The sequence below is a fragment of the Mixophyes fleayi genome, chromosome 10, assembly GCF_038048845.1.
Source record: "Mixophyes fleayi isolate aMixFle1 chromosome 10, aMixFle1.hap1, whole genome shotgun sequence".
Taxonomy (NCBI): domain Eukaryota; kingdom Metazoa; phylum Chordata; class Amphibia; order Anura; family Limnodynastidae; genus Mixophyes; species Mixophyes fleayi.
In genome coordinates this window covers 39,212,856-39,234,911 of record NC_134411.1, presented here as the reverse complement: position 1 = coordinate 39,234,911, position 22,056 = coordinate 39,212,856, and the positions used below count along the sequence as shown (strand labels likewise).

Here is a 22,056-nt window from a genome sequence, read left to right as displayed (position 1 = left end):
GCACTCTTACTTACTGTCTGCTAACAAATAGGAAGAAGGTTCCTTATCCTCCAAAGTACATTTTATTCTTTGGGTAAACTGTCAAGTTCATATTTAGTCAGAACAGGGACTTTTTACTAATTAATCTAACCTCAGTCTGAGCAAAGCTTTTGTGAAATTAGACTTTTATAGATCATTAAAGATGGCTGCACTTTAGGACAGAACTGATCTACCTCCCACATAATCTTCTAAAAGTATAAAACAGTAACAAATTGTGATGGGAGTGGGAGATTATATGATGGTACCGAAGACACCAAGGACAGGGTTGTTTAGAAGATCACCAACATTTATTTATTTAGCCCCAGTAAATTTTGTAGCGCTTTAACATTGGGAACAAACACAGTAACAAAACAATACTGGGTAATACTAACAAACAGAGGTAAGAGGCCCTGCTCCCAAGCTTACAATCTATAGGACAATGGGAGTTTGATACACGAGGGTAAGTGCTACATATTGCATATTGGTCCAGCCAGATTGCAAAGGTAAAATGTGCTAAGAGGGCTGTGTGATTAGTCACACAGCGATGCTGGTCAGGGGGTTGTTGTCTTGTGTGAACTGCGTAGGGAGTGGTAATGGGATAGCCTAGAGCAGTTAAGGAATTTTATAAGCTTGCCTGAAGAGGTGGCATTTCCGAGAACGCCTGAAGACTAGAGCAACGTTTTATTGTGCTTGGGAGGGAATTCCACAAAGACCTACTATCTCAATGGAACTATCGCTGCCATTGTCATCATCTCTGTTCCTCCTCTGGTGATTCCAAGAATACGATGTGGAAAATACCAGGATGTTAGAGCTCATTATTGCAGGGCTTACTATAACCTGGCCCCACCACCCTATCAGCTGAAGCCAGGATCACAGCAATGAGGGATTCATCCAGCTACTTTCATTATGACTCCATAGACCTGTATTACATCTACTGAAGGGGACCGGAAGGATTGTTGTACTCAGCCGTCCGCACCAGCGTTGTTGCCACAGTTATGAGTAGGACGAGTGGTGGTCTGACTCCCGGGTTTTGATAAGAGGGGAGAGGAGCTTAGCAGGCACCCCTCTACTTGCTACATGAAGGGGACAGACTATATTAAGGGGGAGGGGGGTTGTTCAAAAGCAGACAATGCTTTTATGATCCTCCAGTATTTATGCAGCATCAATATATTCTGCAGATCACAGACATCTGATGTGCAGAAATCCCTGATCACATGACTGTCGGAAAATAGGGTGACATAGGGCGTCAGTAGACAGCAGGTCACTCACTGAAGAGTGTATACCGGGTAATATAGATCTGTCTGCAGGGTCACATGATCTGCAGCGAAGGAGCAGAGGCGATAACGAGGGAAGCAGATAGTAAATAGCATGTATATTAACACAAGAGACTAAAGAGAACGCTAAGGGATCAGACACATTGCATAATACCAGAAAATAAACCTGAAAGCCTTCTGTTTATTGATGTGTACATGTCCTGCTGAAACTTGTACAGAATACATGGTTTTCTCTCTCTGGCGTCCTTTGTGCTCATGAGCAGCCAGCGTTGCTTATTTCCATCGCCATGGGGTACAGCACAGTATTACCGGGTTCTCAGCTTTGTGCCATACACCGGGGAAATATAAGTACACACATCCAGCTGATGATCTAAAGACAAGGTTAAAAAGCATGGAAGGAAGGTAGGAATTGAAAAATAGCAAAGTGCAGGAAGCCGTGTGCAAACCAATACATTAAAGTCACCAGAAAGTGAAAAAATGCTTAAACAAAAGCAAAAATGTGGTTTGGAGGTTGCAGAGTTAGTGGAGGTGAATCTTAATTGGTTGTTCTGCAGTTGTATCATCACACAGGCAATAACAAAACAAATATATGAGCAAAGAAAACTCCACCAATCCTAGATATACAACAGATAAAAAGATTTGCAAATTATTAATTTTTTAATGTTTTAAAATATTACATTTTTGCAGTCTTCTGGTAGAAAAAATAAATAACTAAATGTCTATTAAAGATGTTTCTAGTGCTGGCCACACAAGTTTCCACCAATGTACTATAGATCTTGGCAGAGAGCCAGATCTACTGTTAGACTGATATTGATACTTTGTTGAAACAATGTTGTAGAATTCTGTTCACCATAAGTGCTGAAGGGAACTACAATCGTGCAAGTGCACAGGATAACTTTATACTACAGTATTGTGTAATAAATTGTGTGTATTAACTTGAACCCACAGATTATTCACACTGCAAATCATAAATATAGATGTTTTGGAAAAAAACAAACATAAGAGATGGTCCAAAAATGTAATATCTAATTGTAATCAGAGAATGTAATCACGAGTGAACACATAGCAGATTAACCCCGCTTGTAGATGGGATGAACCCATGGTGAGGGGGCACCAGGCATCCTGTCTGATGGGTGCTGGAGGAAATGGAATTAGAGGATGGAAAAATGTAATGTGGAAAAAAAAAAAAATCTGGGTGTGAACGGGCCCCACAGGGACCCCCAAGTGCAAGAGCGGAGGATGTGGGTTTGGGAGCGTGGCCAGAGGTTATGTCTTTGGGAAACAGAGCGGTGACAGAGAGGATATGGAGTGTATTGGTCAATGGGAGCGAATGAACCAGTTGTGAGTGTTTATCATGGAGACATCGAGCGAAGTCTCAGGGGCAAGAAAGCGGCTTCCGCTGTGTACAGCCATATATGTATGAACGGCCGGTTCTTAAACAGATCCTTAACGAGCCACTATTGTTTTAGCAATTTTAAAACATTGTTTCTGAAAATATTAAAAGGCTTTGTTGTCCTTAGCCCATTAATTGTATATTAAGTTTTGATTCCCCAACCTTGCATGTGGTGAAAGAAACCAAACGCCACTAATTACAACGTTCAAACTAATTTGTCGTTGCAGCGCATTGAACACCACGCAGGAACACACTTTCATGGCCCATTGGTCGCTCATTTACTGCTGGTTTTATTGGACTATCTCAGATATCCCGGGAGAGGGGGGGGGGGGGTAATCATATATTACACAGCAATGTACAAAGGCTAAATAGTCATACACATTGAACCACTGGATCTTATAATCTAAAGTCTTCTTGACACACACACACTAGGATCCATTTTTGTCATAAGTCAGTCCTACTAGTATGTTTTTGGACTGCGAGAGCAAACTGGAGCACCCGGAGGAAACCCACACAAAACACAGAGAGAACATACAAACTGCAGACGGATAAGACCTTGGACGGGAATCAAACTCATGACCTCAGTGCTGTGAGGCAGCAATGCCCATCACTGTGCCCCAATACTATATCTATTGTACAGTAACTTAGTCTTACCTTTTTGCCCCTTTACATACTACTTAATTCCTTAATGAGCAACTAAAGTCACTATTTCACATTATTACACATGAAATGACTGCCATGCTTACATGTAACTAAATCTATCCATCATCTGTGTTAATCCCTAGCAGCAGGCTCCCATGTTAAGAGGGAGGGGCTTCTCTACCTAAGCAGGGAGACAGATATGCACGTTGCGGATTGGTGGATTCATACAATTCATATATAGGGGTGGGGCCAGTGATGTTTCAGCAGCTGAAGTGACTGCATTCTCATTCTCCTTGATGTCCCTGATGAGTAACGTTTCTACATCAGACTCCTCGCACCACTTGTATAACCCTTCCCCATGAATTCTTTAATTCCCATGAATAGGAGACTCACCCGCACGGCCTGTGTGATACACCAATAAGAGGAGAGACAAGTGTGGTGATCGATACTGGAGCTCTGGTGAACAGCAAATCAGTAAGAGCAATTTCACTTTTAAATATGAACTCATTAAACTCCAAAATAACCAAAATGTTTCGTTTTGGGTGGAGCTATGATCTAGCTTCATTCTACAGAGTGAGAAACTCCCGAGGGATAAACGCTTCACGCGTTCCAGGTTACAACATATCTTTGTGGACAATTATTTACTAGTGATCATTACATAGTACTTTCTAAGAGCACTTCAACAAGCTCTTGCATATTGATTTCAAAGAAAATATTTACTAGTTATACTCATTTAAAATGAGGCATATAGAGGGTGCCTCTACTGATGGTCATTTTTACAGAGGTCTTACGGGTCCTCTCTGTCACACAGCTTATTTTAAAGTGCGTTATTTTAGAGGTTATACTAGAGATTGCTGAGTAAACTTTACTGTACTCACTGCAGATCCCACGTAGTGAACACTGTCTGTACACATGGACACTTACACGTGTGGGATCTATTATCTGCAATCTTTGGGACATTCCAGATGATGGATGATAATTCTATAATTTGAAGCCTTAATATGCAGTACTAAAACGTTTAAGATTACTTCATACCCTGCCCCGAGTTTTGCCCCCAAAGCCCCCCCCCCCCCCCCCCTCACCTCATTCAAATTATTTATTAGTAACAACTGGTAATCACAACTGTATCCAAAACAAAAAATCACTGAATAGCGGTGATAATTTACTTTTTTCTTGTCTGGATAATGGGTTTCTGGATCACCGCATTAACGAACTTGTGGTCTGTCCTATTTTTGGCCCATTCAGTACATTCCTGGTTCATTGAGCATGCAGAACAGTATCCGTGAGAGATACTTCGCAAACTGCTTTCATTGTCTAACTTGCTCTGGACAAATTAAAGATTACTGGCTGCGGTGGAATTGGGTTAGATCTGCACCTTGGAACAATTTTGGCAAATAATGCTCAATGTGCTCGGATTATTGCAGGGATCAATGATTCCTATTTTAAAACAGCCAATGCAGTATATACAGCTCAGACAGAACATACGAGGGGAACACAGCAGGTGAATACATGGATTCAACCAACGGGACAATGGTCAACGACTGGCCAATAGAGTTATAAGGGATTTATTGTATCAATATTATTAATTATTATTACCACCACCATTTATTTATATAGCGCCACTAATTCCACAGCGCTGGACAGAGAACTCACTCACATCTCTTCATACTTCTGAGTTCTATATCCAACAGCTTGAGTAGAACAGCATAAAACATTAATAGTTCATTTTAAATGCCTTTTTATCATTTTGGAAATGCCTCTAACAATGCATCCCATACCTGTGTAATAGGAGGGATCTGCTCTGTTAGCACCCCCCCCCCTTCTTCTGCACACAGGGGTGGGGGAATAAAGGAATGACCTGGTATGCTCAGCCGAGCACAGAGGGCCCTTCCCAATGCACCCACATAATATCACCAACGACATAGATCTGAAACACCGAATGGGATTTTGTCACCAAAATTAAGTGAACTTAAATTTCCTAAGGCAGAAATATAATTTTATGAAGAATGGACCCCATTACAGAGTCCTGATATACGAGACGTTACTGTGTTCCAGATAGCTGGTGGTTGGGGCTTCCAGAAACATTATGTGCACATGGTAAAAATAGACCAAATGTACTGTATCCCATAGTAACCAACCACACGATAGTCTCAATGTAAAGACAGAGCTTTGATCAAACGTGGAGGGAGGAGGCCGTGGACAAGTGAATTGCACCCAATCAGTATTTAGGCTGAAGTACACAAGTGCCTTCATGACAGAGGGGAGAGAACGTTGCTATTGTTCTAAACGTCCAATTTCTCCTGAATTGCAGCGGAAATGATTCCATTCTCCTCCAGGAAATCCTGTATAGACCATGCACGAAGGCCAGGACAGCTAGAAGCCATTGTGTCCTTGTGTTGTCTGATCTATTAGGCTGCACACAGCGCGGACACCACAACACACAGACGTAAGTGAGCAATGCAGTGTGCGGCATAAAATCAGTACGTTCTACCGAACAAAAGGATTACGCCGGCGTCTGGCGGTCACAACTCTGCTGGAGAATGCAGGGAGTGGGCAGCTGCTGAACAGACTGCTCTTTATTGTGGTCTAAATGCCACTCAGCAGAGCTAAGACCATCATACATATGAATGCACAGCCCTCATTATGCTAATATAAAACCTATTGCACTTCCCGGGACACAAGAATTACAGCTATTTACATATATGGAACCAGGCTCTCTTATGTTTCACAAATTCTGATCAAATAGATAACCCACAATATCAAAGAGTGTTTTCTGTCTTCATAAGTAAGGTAATATATTAGGAGCACACAGATATTCTGGTAGCATAAAGAGGAACCAATTTATACAGCAATAGGAGAGGAACAATACATTCATTACAAAAGTTTGTTAAAAACTAAACTAACAGCCAGCTAGACAAGGCCCTCAGATGCTGTAAAATAAAATTTCCTTTGTTTTATCAATGAAGGATTGTATTAATATAGTTATTCCCCTCACCCCCAGGTCTCCTGTTAATCTTACTGAGCCTGGGGCGTGGCCTAGCAGCAACGGATGTGTCACTAGAGGAAAGAGATACAATCCAGTATAGAGGGATAACAATGTAATTTAGCCACAGATCACGTACTAAAGTTTCGAAGAAAGATTTTATCGGGTCCACCCTGGCATTAACGCAATTAATCTGTCAGCATAGTTACAAAGGGAGCCCAAAATTATCATTCAAACATCCTGCAGGCATCTAAAACTGGTAGTAGCAAACGCGGACCAGAAAAGTCAGCCATCGTGAAGACTGTAAATATCAAACTTGAATCTTAGAAATACTTTGTTCAGTGTAACGAGGATATCCCACTGCAGCTCTGCTAAAAAGTAAAAGTGTTAGCTCCTGTGCACAAAGGCCCCATATCAATCTGGAACAGTTTCTCGCTGCTGCAGGTTAAGCAGGGAATCCAAGCCCCTCCCACTTCTAGTCACATGACCCAGACCACCTGTCACTCAAAATCCCAGTGATTGGCAGGAATGTAGATTCTAGTTTCCCAACAGCGAGAGGGATTTTAAGAGCAAAATGTTCTGCTAACAATTCGGCATGGATCCGCCACGGTGTCAATCTGAGTGCAGGGAGCCCACAAGTCAATGGACCCTTCCTGCACCCAAGGTACATATGCAACCCCCTTGCAAACTAAAGCTCCTCTCACATCTCTAAAACAGCATCTTGTAGGAATCTCGTATAGGTTAAAAATGCTGAGACTGTGGTCTTTAGGTTGCTGCGATATCAATAGATCTGGCCCTGTGTATGAATCCACCAATCCATTGTTTCAAAGGAAGTCTGCCACACTGTCAGTCTGTCTGCTCTGTTACAGAAGTCCCTCCCTCCTGATGGACATGTCTAGTTAAGTATAAACACGACATTTATTTCATGTATATTATCCAGCTCGGAGAGAGATAGAGATAGAGATCTTTTAATCTATAATATAAAAGCCTAGTGGCGTGTGTTAGTCTGTGTGTGAAAAAAAAAAACAAGCTGCAGCGCCACCTGCTGGGCGGAGTTATACACTGACCTACTAAATGCTTAGTGTGTGTGAAAAAAAACTCAGAAAGGGCTGAAATTTGGTATACTAAGATGTTTTTAATTTGTTAATTTAATTTGTTAATTGTTAAAAGTGTTTATAAAGATTTTAAAAATATATATATATATTTCTTGAAGGAGAAGTGACAGTGGGGAGTGGTTGGTGGTTGCCGGGGGTGACAGTGGGGAATGGTTGGTGGTTGCCAGGGGTGACAGTGGGGAGTGGTTGGTGGTTGCCAGGGGTGACAGAGTGAGAGGAGTGTGATACTCAGGACCGCTGAGAGAGATCCCTGTGTCTGGATAGACATCTGGATAGATGTGGCGATAAAGATGAAAGATGAGGTGATGGAGAAAAATGATGAGGTGGTGACATGTGGACAAAACCACGTTAAAAAAGGGCGCTTGCGTCGGGAAGTAACGCTCTTCCCCTGAGGAGGCCTGGCCTAGCCCCAAATGCATGACAAGAACCTTTTTAACACCTTAAGTAGCTTGATTTGACTAGAATGCATGAGTATCATGCACGGGTTAACTTGTATTAAATAGTTGCTTTACTTGCTGTTTAATAAAGGAATGTGTTTCCTAATGTACTGTGTTACGTTATTAGGGACTTGATATTAAAACGTACTTATTAGTTGACTCATTTCTTCAAGACCCAAAGTCAGTTGACTTTACAAGTCCATTGTCCATATGATCTCTCTGATGCAGCATTAAGTGATTATGACAAAATACCACATGTAGTAACACAAAAATACTTTGCCAAAAAAGCGTGGTATTTATTTTACAACAACGTTCATTGCGTCTAACTGAAGATAAGGAATCTGTAACCATAAATGCCAATTCTCTGGATAGAGGTATATACTATATATTACAGTCAGCCATACTATACTCATTGTAACCATACAGCCATTCCCTACAAAGTGCACAGTCAGCGCAAGCAAGTAACCTGTACTATTTTGTGCAGATACATTTACCCAAACAATACAGCAAGACTAATTAAGATGCAATGCAATTGCTAAATTTAGAGCAATTTAACTCATCCTTGAAATTTGAATATGGATTAACTTTGTAATTTGTGCAATGAAAATTATACACAAAGAAATTACAATTAATTATCCATCTTATAAGCAAACAAATTTGCACAAAAGTGCTTAAAACATACAGGGTAGATCTACAATTGTTATATTTCTATTCCTCAATCTCATTGACTTTTTAACCGTGCTGCAAACAATACATGGCTGTATTGTTATTAATTAGCATTGTCTATAGCTCATAGAGTACGCCACAGACCTAGAAAGTGAATGCAGCAAGAGAGATATCACCAGGTAAGAACTGGGCTCTAGAAGACATACAGAGATTCCATGTCCATAAGACAAAACACTATTTTATTTTTGCAATATGAATGGACATTACTTTATGCTTAAAACTGAAGGTAGGATTGTGATTTACTGAATGGAAGATAAAAGGTGACTCACAATAGTGAACATCACAGTGCAAGACGTGATTAAGATGGACACACAATATGAACTATTGCTTTCAAATAACAAACAGCTGCCCCGCTCTGGTGTAAATTCCACTTCTTAGACGCTGTCGTTCCCATGTCCTCGTGTGATACACACAAACATCTGTGCACTTGCCGAAATACCAGCTGCATTCCATGATGCGGAGCACAGAACATGGGAAACGGGGGCCCTCTCATAATGCAAATCAAGTGCTTGTGTTCCCAGGGGGGCCCCAAATCCATCACTCGGCACGATCACATGTAACCACAACTTCCTTCTCTGATTTACAAACGTGGACACATTGTACTAGCAGCTCATGGACTATCACCGCTAATCCGAAGAGGACATGAAAACGCTGAAGAGACACAGATCTCCCGTATAGGTTATTACTCTGTAAGAACGACAAATTGGGCCCCCGGTCACTGATAACATTTGCGGGCTGATCCATTTCTTAGGACTTCGATTCACTAGGAGCCAGAGGTACTGCACAGACACAAGGCTTCTGAACGCCACTAAATCGATGGCCTGCATCCTCATCAATGTTGATTCAGCCTATAAATTATCCAACTTCCCTGTGTGTAAGTGACGGGTCGACCTTACACAGATCTCTACCCAGAACCGTTGTATAACTGGTAATCTCTCACACACATTCACATATACAGCAGTCAGGAATGGACATTTTTCTGAACCATCTCACACAGCCTGACTGAAATACACCAAACACTTATGACATGTGATTGGCTAGATAGCTGCTGCAAACACCTAATCAGCCAATAGGATCCGCAAATTTTTCCCTAAGAAGAGCATCATAAACAGATCTATATTGAATGAATAGAAAACTCCGCATTTCAGCTGCCTACTGGGATTTATTTCCATATGAAAATCCTTCTATACAAGAGATCCAATTTCTAAGAGCAGAAGTCAATGAACATATCGCAGACACTGACTGACTCACCTGGGTTTGGGCAGGATTATGTAACACAGGTAAAGGACGGGGAATGCTTTAGGGAAACAAAACTTGGAAGAAATAACAAAACTCAAAACGTAGATAAAAACAAAATGCAATTACTTTATAGAGAAAATAACTCCATATAAGAGATATACACTTCTTTCTGTGACAATGGTTGGTGACCAATATTTGCATTGTTAGCGTTACAGTATTTTCATTTGATGCAATTTCAGAAATGCTCAGGAGTCGGATTTACTGTTTAGCAGCCTCTCTGACAACACAGAAACCTAATAAGCCATCCTTTCCCTTTCACACACCCCCGTCCCCTTTCTCCAAATTAAAAAAATTACCTATTTCTCTCTCCCATTGTTGTCCTATACCAGTGTTGGCTAATCTGTGACACTCCAGGTGTTGTGAAACTGCAAGTCCCAGCATGCTTTGCCAATATATAGCAGCTTATTGCTAGGAAGGTATGCTGGGACTTGTAGTTTCACAACACCTGGAGTGTCCCAGGTTAGCCAACACTGTCCTATACAATAGTTAATGGCTATATTTGGTTGTCATATTGTTACATGTACATTTTATCTTGAAAAGGTCTTCTTGAAATAAGGGTGAAAGATTTCACAGCTAGCAGGCGTCCTCTCTATGGGCACGGTACAGTGACAACCAACTGGCTCAGGGACAGAGTAGCGACTGTCAGAATAGGCAGCGGGTGGAGCAGTTTTGGTGTACGTCCCTCAGATGTGCTGTAAATCCTCAAAATAGACAATGTTTTGCTATTCTGAGAATATACCTTTCACAAATTCACTAATAAACACATTTCCTTAAAGAAAAATAAAATAGCGTGGTGGCTCAGTGGTTAGCACTTCTGTCTCACAGCGCTGGGGTCATGACCTTATCTGTGTGGAGTTTGTATGTTCTCCCCGTGTTTGTGTGGGTTTCCTCTGGGTGCTCCGGTTTCCTCTCACACTCCAAAAACATACTGATAGGTTAATTGATTGCTATCAAATTGACCCTAGTCTCTCTCTCTGTCTGTGTGTGTGTGTGTATGTATGTATGTTAGGGAATTTAGACTGTAAGCTCCAATGGTGCAGGGACTGATGTGAGCGAGTCCTCTGTACAGCGCTGCAGAATTAATGCTGCTATATAAATAGCTGATGATGATAGATGTGTTTTTACAACTACATTTAATCTGTCACTGAAAGCCTCTATTAGAAGGATATTAGTCACCAAGTAGCACACATAGATGTGGTATAATGCAGGCCTGGATGAATTGTAGCTCTCCAGGTGTTGTGAAACTACAAGCCCCAGCATGCTTTGCCAGCTGGCAGGGTATAGTCCTAGCTTGGTATAATATATGCCCTACTGTAAATTAAAAGTCACCCATAAGTTCTGTGACCACATTAAGGCATATGTTTAATTTTTAGTATAATAATTTACAGTATAGGGTACATTATTGTCAAAGTCACTCAGATCCATACAGTTGCCCATTTTTCCTGCATTCAACATATCAACTTCAAGAACTGACTGTTCACTTACCACTTAATATATCCCTGCCCTGGACAGGTGCCATTTAAACAAGATAACTTAACTTGTCAAGAACTGACAATCCTCAAAATATCTCAAAACATCTCCTCATTCGGTCTTCAGTATCACCTTTACGCTGACGACATCCAACTCTACATCTCCTCGCCTGATCTCTCCTCCTCCCTCCTCTCTCGTGTATCTGACTGCCTCTCTGCCATTTCCTCCTGGATGTCATCGCGCTTTCTCAAAATTAACATCTCCAAAACTGAACTGATTGTCTTTCCTCCCCCTAGACTCCCCGCCCACCACATCCTCTCTATTACTGTTAACAATACCATCATCTCCTCTGTCACCCAACTCCGCTGCCTGGGCGTTACCCTCGACTCCTCTCTCTCCTTCGCCCCCCACATCCAATCCCTCACCCAAGCCTGTCGCTACCAGCTACGCAACATTGCCCGCATCCGGCCCTTCCTCTCCCAGGATGCCACCAAAACTATCATCCACGCACTCATCATCTCCCGCCTTGATTATTGCAACCTCCTGCTTACCGGCCTCCCCCATTCCCATCTCGCCCCCCTCCGCTCTATACTCAATGCGGCTGCAAGACTCATCTTCCTTTCTCGCCGCTCCTCATCTGCCTCCCCTCTCTGCCTCGCCCTACACTGGCTCCCCATTCCTTACAGAATCCTCTTCAAACTCCTGACCGTCACTTACAAGGCTCTCTCCCAGTCCACTGCTCCCTATATCTCTAACCTCCTCTCCATTCACACCCCTGCCCGTTCCCTGCGCTCGGCCAATGACCGTCGCCTCTCCTCCACTCTGATCACCTCTTCCCACTCCAGAATCCAAGACTTCTCCCGTGCTGCCCCCCTTCACTGGAACGACCTCCCTCGCTCCATCCGTCTTTCTCCCAATCTGTCCTCCTTCAAAAGGGCACTCAAAACTTACCTGTTCCTAAAGGCTTACCAACCTTCCACCTAACCTCTCCTCCACCTGTTCTTCCCCTCTCTCCTCCCGCCCCCTGTTCTCTCCCCACTTCTTCAACTTGCTCCCTGTGTGCCTGTGTTCTGTCTACCCTCCCTTAGGATGTAAGCTCATTTGAGCAGGGCCCTCTTCCCTCTGTTCTCCATACCTGCTCTTCTGCTCCGTCTTTACTGCATTAGCCTGCCTGGAGTCTCTGAAGTTTTGGTATTTTTTGTTAACCGTTTGTGATGTGTTACCTTGTTTAGCCTACTGTTTGTGCTGTGTACGGCGCTGCGGAACTCTTGTGGCGCCTAATAAATAAAGGATAATAATAATAACTTGTCAGTGGTTTTAATGTTATGTCTGATCAGGGTACTATCCAACGTAACTATACAGAATCTCTACAATGGTGGGTAAATAAATACTCCAGCACGTGCAGATTGACACATAATATTTATAACTAATGCAAGTATGTATTTATTTTTTTTTACTGAAGTTCCCACTTGTAACATTTTTTGTACTGACCGAAACTTCTGCTATTTCTCCGCAAAAGGGGAATTCTCCTTTACAGGACAGAGAAGACAACACAGGCAGCGGTCTACGGATGAATGTATGCAGTAAAAGGACCCTTTTAAAAATATTACTTCACTTGTGAAAGATCATAACCCCAAATAAGAGGAAACATTTGTTTGTTCATATTACTACTAAATACTAAATATTTATTTTATAATATATCCACAAGCAAATGTAAATAAGTTAGAAGGAAAGACATTTAAGACTCTTCTAATAAGATGCAAACTAACAAGTATGAATTTGTAAAGCTGGGTACACACCTATGCAATTATCTTGCAGATCACACGATAAATGACTGTTAGGTCAGATATTGCATTAGTGTGTACGCTCCCACCATCATGCTTTATTATACCAAAGGTCATCGCATCTGTTGATTTGGTTTTAGAAACTTCCGAAAAGTCACGTTCAACGATGTCCGACAAATGTGGCAGTGTGCACGCACTAACCACCAGCAGTGTAAGCAGATATCTGTACAGTGTACAGAGTCACCATCTTTTCCGCATATGGTTATGAGAGAGAGATGAAGAGCACAGATATGACCGTAAATCATGTAGGTGTGTACACATGGATCTGCATGATCATCGGGACTTTCAGTCGTTGGCAAAATCGTTACAGAAATTGCATCTGAAGCAATTTACTATAGTGTGTACCCAGCTTAACAGTCAGACAACCCAATGAAAAATGTGTGCAGAATTCACTGTATTTCTTAATAGATCACAGTATTGTGCACAATGAGATAATTCCAGTGTATCTATACTAGGAATACATGCAATATTATGTAATCACAGTAGAGTCAATTAAAAATAAGGTTCAAATTCACAGCATTACTGTTAGATCTGTGTTACCAAGACTAGCCCTTAACCACTCAACTCCATTAAAATTAGCTCTCTACTCATACTATACTTGTATGACTTACACTAGTTGTGTTGTACATTGAAGTATAGACAACTTTCAGACCAAATGATGTCATGAAGCCAGTGGGTGGAGTCTGTATATTGAGTACACAGGAATCAGATCGGAAGACCAGTGCAATAAGTGAACACATATTATTATATATTTTCGTCAAAGCTGTTAAATATTAACTGTTGGCATAATATTTATAGGGATGTTACCAAAATGTTATAGCAAGCTGATTCCATAACAAAAATATTAGTACAATATTCTGCTACAAGCCACTATGAAATAATGTGACATTATATATATATATATATATATATATATATATATATATATATATATATATATATATATATATACACACACACACATAAGTTAGTTCATTTAAAAAAAAAATAGTTCATGATGGACATTCAGAGACAGAAGGTGAAGCTCATCTCTGGACATAAAACTGAATGCTGAACAGCTGTAATAGGACAGAATAATAAGTTTGGCTGTACGTTTTATTGCCCAATTAAAGAAAAACTAAGTGAATATAAAACTTATATTATAACTATGATGTATTTCCCTTTAATAAATATCAGATGCACTTCATTCAGGATTGTCATCTACTGGTCAGCATGAAAGATTATAAATTAAAAATATAAAACTTTCCCAGGGCTTGAGAGGGTAAAGAAAGGATGTTAACAGGATACAGGGCCAAATATGAAATTAAGTACTTTGTACAAATTAAATTGGGAAATCAACTTTGTCCCAAGTGCTACTGGTGTATCTAAAAATATCACTAACATGCAGTATCCGTTCAGTGTCTATAAAACTATTTACTTCAGAATCACTACATACAGAACCCGACTCATATTATCTAAGAGCACAGAACAATCGGGGTGACAACTAAACTATAAATTATATCTACAGGCCACAACCACCTTGTCCCATTACACAGAACCATATACCATGGGGCAGAGATCATAATAAAAATATGGCGAGTTTAATTAGACAGGGTCATGGAGCCTTACTTAAGTGTGCCCCCATCCCCACGATTTGTGGCTACTCAGAGTAGAGAGGGGAGGTTGAGGGGGCTTACGTAGTGCAAGCCGACCCATCAGCTCGGCACCCACGCAGATCCATCGGCTTGGCGCCCGCGCAGCCCAAGCCGACCCATCAGCTGGGCGCCCGCGCAGCCCAAGCCGACCCATCAGCTGGGCGCCCACGCAGCCCAAGCCGACCCATCAGCTGGGCGCCCACGCAGCCCAAGCCGACCCATCAGCTGGGCGCCCACGCAGCCCAAGCCGACCCATCAGCTGGGCACCCACGCAGCGCAAGCCGACCCACCAGCTCGAAGCCCACGCAGCGCAAGCTGACCCACCAGCTCAGTGTCCACGCAGCGCAAACCAACCCCCACATCGCTTGCGCGCTGAGCTGATGGGCCGGCTTGCGCTGCGTAAGCGTCGACCCATCAGCAGCATAACCTGATCCTCACTGATGCCCCCTCCCAAATGTATGATACTAAATGCTATTCCCTATGTCTGTGATTTGACTTGCTCAGGATTGTAGAGGGAGAGGACATCCCCCGCTGCGTCACTCAGGATGTGACATTTAGGGGAGGGAGACATTCCCAACTTACAAAACACGGGGTAGTGGCTGATAAGGGGGACAGAGAAACCTGCACCCCTCCCTGGAACACATAGTGAGTGCCAACCGAGGCAGCGATACAGAGGGGCGAGTCCATATGTAACGGGTACAGGGGTGTCACAGTCAGCAGCATCTCTTCTCCCCACAACCCCACACATAACAGTACACTCCCCGCCCGCACATACCGGTCTTCTCATGGTCATATCCCACCACTATGAAGTAGTCTGCCAACCTCGCCATGGCTGCACGGAATCCTCCTTTCCCACGGGAAACCTCAGCATCTTATCCGCAGCAGCTCGGCCATGTTTAAGGGGCACAGAAACCTACTGCCTACTGCGCAAGCGCAGAACACTCCAGCCCAGTGAGCATGCGTGGGAGAAGACAGACTGGGGGCGGGGTCTACCAACCAGCGACACGCCCAGAACTCTGCACTGACTCTTAACTCCCCGTAATATATAACACTGCACTGACTATAACTGCATATCATGTAACACTGCACTGACTATAACTGCATATCATGTAACACTGCACTGACTATAACTGCATATCATGTAACACTGCACTGACTATAACTGCATATCATGTAACACTGCACTGACTATAACTGCATATCATGTAACACTGCACTGACTATAACTGCATATAATGTAACACTGCACTAACTATAACTGCATATAATGTAATACTGCACTGACTATAACTGCATATAATATAACACTGCACTGACTATAACTGCATATAATGTAACACTGCACTGACTATAACTGCATATAATGTAACACTGCACTGACTATAACTGCATATAATATAGCACTGTACTAACTATAACTGCATATAATGCATTATTGCACTGACTACATGTAATAACTATAACACTGCACTGACTATAACTGCATATAATATAACACTACACTGACTATAACTGCATGTAATATAACACTGCACTGACTATAATTACATCTTATAACTATAACACTGCACTGACTGTAACTCCATATAATAACTATAACACTGCACTATAAGGTAATACAAGTGCACTCTCCAAAAGAGTGATCTGTGTGAGCTGCTTGGGGTCTAGAGCAGCCCTTTATTCTCTAAAAATTGTGTAAATATAATACAATCGTCCCAGTGCACAACACTGCAAGCTACAGGTACTCTACCCACCACACAGAATGAGTTCATTGTAGAAGACATTCTGTTTATTCTGAACTACAACCTCTTGTGGTTTAAAGGTCCATATTATCTACAGTGTCAGGGAATAGCCATGGATACAAGTTTTGTCCCGAGCTATGCCAGCCTGTTCATGAGTAAGTGGGAGGAGGATTATATTTGAGCAGGTGGCAGGTTCAGGGCGAGCCTTGGACTATGGAAATTATATACAGACTATATTTTGTTTATTTGGAGGGGGGGGGGGGGGGGGGCAAACAGTCCCTGGAATCATTTCTAATTACATCAACATTAACAAATGTGTGCAACAAAGACTTTTGCATTTTTATCTACAGTAGAAATGGCAGATCTGTTGCTGGGTATAGCAGTGTGCTGGGGGAAAAAATGTTGTGTGTATGTTCCTTGCAGGATAACCCCACCCTTTCAAGCACCTGTTATGGCCTATAAATTGATTTGAGCAGCTTCCACTTTTGTATTTGTCTGAGAGGCATGTTGGTGTCAGTAGCTGAGAGGGGGTACTGGCACTGAATTGCTGTTTGGAGGCTTCTGGGGTACCTCTTTGGTAAGTTGGCTCTCAATTTAAAAACACATATGTATGGCCCAAATATATGGGAATCTCATTGTTTAGAGTAGGACCATCCTATTAGCAAAAGCGCCTTGGCGTGGCGGATGGCTTAAACATACATTTGCAAATGTGTGCAACAAAGACTTTTGCATTTTTATCTACAGTAGAAATGGCAGATCTGTTGCTGGCTATAGCAGTGTGCTGGGGGAAAAAATGTTGTGTGTATGTTCCTTGCAGGATAACCCCATCCTTTCAAGCACCTGTTATGGCCTATAAATTGATTTGAGCAGCTTCCACTTTTGTATACATCAACATTAACAACAGAAATCTGAAATTCACGGCTCAGTTAGAATCAAATTCAGTTCTTGGAATTAAATATTTTATAAATGAACGACAAATTAACAGTAGAACATTTTATAAACCAGTTGATGATAAATATGCTGCATCACGTGATGGTACATGTGGAATTTACACTGTGTATTTGAGAGAATATTGTTAGTGAATCATACTAAATTTAGGGACAGTCTGAACATGGTCATATCAATTTATAGTGCTACACTTCAGTTAAGGAGTTTATTTAATTCTGTCTATAATCCACAGAACGCACCAATGATAATATACAGACAGAAGACAGATCTGCACTCTCTTTGGCATGAGAGACCAGACCCTTTATACAGGTAATACCTGATAACAGTAAGCACATATAATTATACTGATAGGATTAGATAGAATCACTACAAAATATTTTTTGCCCCTTTTTCAGACTGCTCGTGTGGTGGAGACGTCTCGTACTGAGTAGGGGAATCACATAGGACTACTACAGCAGATTTTAAGAACATTACAAGAGACTTACATCAATTCAGTAATATATGTTTTAATTAACAAGGAATAAGCCAGTGAAATGTTAACCCATGTGTAATTTTTGAATATTTTAATGAGAGGGCCAATACTAATCATCTATACAAGGCCAGTTAATTACATGTATTTTTTATATGTATAGTGTTGTACGCTGGGACGATTGTATTATATAACATTGCACTGTGTGTAACTGCATGTAAGAACTGTAACACTGCACTAACTGTAACACTGCACTGACTGTCACTGCAAGTAATAACTATAACACCGCACTAACTGTAACACTGCACTGACTGTCACTGCATGTAAGAACTGTAACACTGCACTAACTGTAACACTGCACTGACTGTCACTGCATGTAAGAACTGTAACACTGCACTAACTGTAACACTGCACTGACTATAACTGCACCTTCTTATTACTATAACACTGCACTGACTATAACTGCACCTTCTTATTACTATAACACTGCCACCATTATTATACACAGTGCTGTGGCATCATTACAGATTTCTCTCTTCCCACCTGGACACTATTGTGAGAACAAGCCAGAAAACTGCTACTAAGTTTCCCAGCTGTCTCTGCAAAGTTATTTTTATGAGGTCACAACAATAAAATAAAAAACACAGAAACATTTATTGGGAAAATATTACCTTTATTACATATATTATATAACAACATCCTTTTATTCTGTTCCGCTGACTGATGAGCACTTGTGAAGCAGACCAGCCATGACCTGGAGAGGACGCAGCCCGGGCGTATAGACTAATAACTGTGTAGAGGAGTCAGGACATCTGCAAACAGCGTCACCTTTATGTCACTTCCATAGGATAAAAGCCGCTATGTTTAAATTAAATAACTAAAAAGTGTCCGGTCTTCTTTGACTGATTTGCAGAGAACAACAACTATGTTTTTCAGCAAGATATAAAAGCAGTAATAGTCCTGGCTGCCTGGTAATTACAGAAGCAAATGGAGATTACTAATTATTCAAATGAATGTACTGCCCTACAAAATTGATGTCCTTCAATCTTATATAACAGTAAAGCTGTGTACTCATTTGTGCAATTTTTGTACAGATCACACGATTCCTGACCATTTGGTCAGATATTGCATTAGTGTGTACGCTTCCATAATCAGGTGTTATCGTACCAAAACACATCGCATCTGTTGACTTGGTTTTCTAAACCTCTTAAAAATCACGATCAACCATGGAACGATGTCGGGCAAAATGTTACAGTGTGCACGCACTCACCACCAGCAGTGCAGGCAGATATCTGTACAGTGTACAGAGTCACCATCTATTCAGCAGATGGTTATGAGAGATGAAGATCACAGATCTGAAGGTAAATCATGTAGGTGTGTACACAGGAATCTGCTGGTCATCGGGACTTTCAGTCATTGGTAAATTAGTTACAGAAATGGCATCTGAAGTAAAGTTACATAGGTGTGTACCCAGCTTAAGGGAAACACTTGTTACAAATTATTTGAGTAACAGAACTACAGTAACATATAATAGTGACTGTAACTTGAATCCAATAGTCATTGGTCTTCAGATTGCAAAGCACACTGTACACAGTGGTTTGTGCATGTATTGAACTACACACAGTGGAGGCAGCCGGGAAAACATTCCAGATAATTGAGTCTATCAATTCACTACAGTGCTGTGTACTGTGCAGCTGGTATATAGATGAATATTATATTATAATATTAGTTTGGGGAAGTAACCGGAGCACCCTGTGTAACTTGTATTTTAGGTTTAGAACATTTTTAAATGAAGAACTTCTAGATTACTTTCTCTTTTGAAATGACCGTCTGAGATCACTTTCAATGATCTCACAAGCAGAGTGAATATGATGAGTTATAAATGTGTAACACGAGGAAACGGTACAGTACACCAGGGATGATGACTGAATGGGGAACGGAGAGCTGGACTTCAGCACCTGGATTTAAATCCTGCAGAAACCAAATTGCAAAACCTTTTACTGCAGCAAAACTGACTCTGATGTTAGCCCTTCTCACCTGCCAACACTGTACCCCTGCCACAGCCACTTACCTCTGCACTTTGGGTCCTTGGGATCCTCCTTCCCAAACTTGAAATTTACACCCCCAGTGCCACAAAGGTTATGAAAGTACAAATCCCAATTTCACAGGCTGTGTCTTTCTCAATGATTAAATATTCTCTGTACAGTGCTGTGATGTTACACCTCCTCCGTCCACCACGTTCTCCGGTGGAGTACCCCAAGGACTGTCCTCTGCCCTCTACAACTCCCCATTTCCAACACTTCTTTTGCTAAACTGATACAAGCTCCAGTATCACTTGTACAGCCCTGAGCTCACTCTTTCTATATTAGTCAACATCTCAATCTATCTATCAGTCCTCTACTCATAGATGTGTCAAAGTCCACCATAGATAACAGCAACTAATTATATTTTCTCAATAATATTTCAAACCACTTCCCGATGAAGTCATGCCACTTCCACCTGCACAACATCTCCTAAAATGTCCTTTCCTCCACTAGATGCCACCAAACCTCTGATCTACACCTTTATAATTTCCCACTTTGACTATTGCAACATCTGTCTGTCTGGTCTGCCAGTGACAAGATAATCAAACATGGATCCTGCATTAAGACTCATCTTTACTTCCTCATCTGCTGCCACTCTCTGTCAATCCCTTTAATATCTTTTCATAAACTTCAGAATTAAATTCCAAGTCCTGAGCCATACCTCTTAGTTCCAGTCCCATCTATATGTCTGACCTTACCCAGTGACCTTCTAATGGATCCTCTTTCATAAACTCATTCCATGATTGGCTACAAACCATCTATATAAATTTCTACTACTCCCAAATAGACTCTTCTCAACCATCACAATATTTCATTGACCATAAAAACATAATTCTATAAAACAAAAATTAATCAGCTTAACTTATATTGAAATATGCAGGACTAACATTCCCTGTTTTTAATATAAAAAAAAGTAGTTAGAACAGCATGAATTGTGTATTTGGTGAGATCAGAATATCATTGATTTTTGTTTATACGGTATTGGGCGACCACCTTCTCGCACCCCAGTTAGCACATGGTGGCCGGATTCATTACAGCATGCGAAACAAACGTATTTAAAAAAAACAACACATGTCCGTATTCAACAAGGAGCGGATGTGAAGATACGTCTGTTGATCTATACGGGTCTAGGTCCGCTCTATTCTAACAGACACTGCAGGATACGTCCAGTACATATGTGGAATATAAAGTCACAAAAGAAAGCACACAATTAATGTCACTTGTTAATAATATAGTTGGTAATGAAAAACATTAAAAAAAGCCTTTTTTTCTCTCCATAAAATACATTTATCAGGATGCTTTTAATGTGTCCTATTCATAAAGTGCATTTTTATAGTTGCTCCTGATACAAAGACGTCATCACTAGTAATCAGCACTTACACCTGACCTGTAGCTGGTGCAAGTGATCCGACAGAAAAACACGTACCTGAGAGATGCCCATAGCTTGAATCAGACGCTGCTGCGTGCGCTCCAGCTTGGCACACCCTGACTGTACAGTGCCTACGTGCATATGTCCAGTCCCCTCCACTTTCTGCCAATGAAAACCTAGGCTGTAATAAGGGTCCTTTGCGCTTGAAGACGAATTGAACGGTGCTCTCTCGCAAATGGTTTGTTTTGGGCATGCGTAGAGTGATTTTGCGCAAAATACGGCACGTGTTGGCATTTACTTTCCTTAGTGAATAAAGCCCAGTGAGTGCAGAGGTCTAATTTCTTTATTCTCTAAAAAACAAAAAGCAGAGCCCATAGGCAAACTGAGGGGGGGGGTTCCTAGTTCATGGAAACCCCCCTCCAAGCCTGAGGCACTGTATAATTGAGGTGGCTGAACCCTGCCCCCGCTTCACATGGTTCTGCACGAAAAGAGAGAGCTGCGTGTACCTAACAGTGGTGCACGCAGCATTGCCCATGTATATTATGGGGAGAGGGAGAGTTGGAGAGCAGCCAAGTACTCTCTAAAATTATAGCCACGCCCCCATGGATG

General features: G+C 41.5%; 1 protein-coding gene across 4 annotated transcripts in view; it reads right to left on the bottom strand.

Annotated features, from left to right (window-relative positions):
* The window catches only part of SBF2 (SET binding factor 2), a 244,048-nt gene extending 228,296 nt beyond the window's left edge, over positions 1-15,752 (bottom strand). For all 4 annotated transcript variants that reach the window (XM_075188497.1, XM_075188498.1, XM_075188499.1 and 1 more), the window contains exon 1: positions 15,611-15,752. In XM_075188497.1, the coding sequence (XP_075044598.1) occupies positions 15,611-15,665 (55 nt within the window). In that variant the 5' untranslated portion in view covers positions 15,666-15,752. The remainder of the gene's footprint in view (positions 1-15,610) is intronic.
* Positions 15,753-22,056: the final 6,304 nt, after the last annotated feature.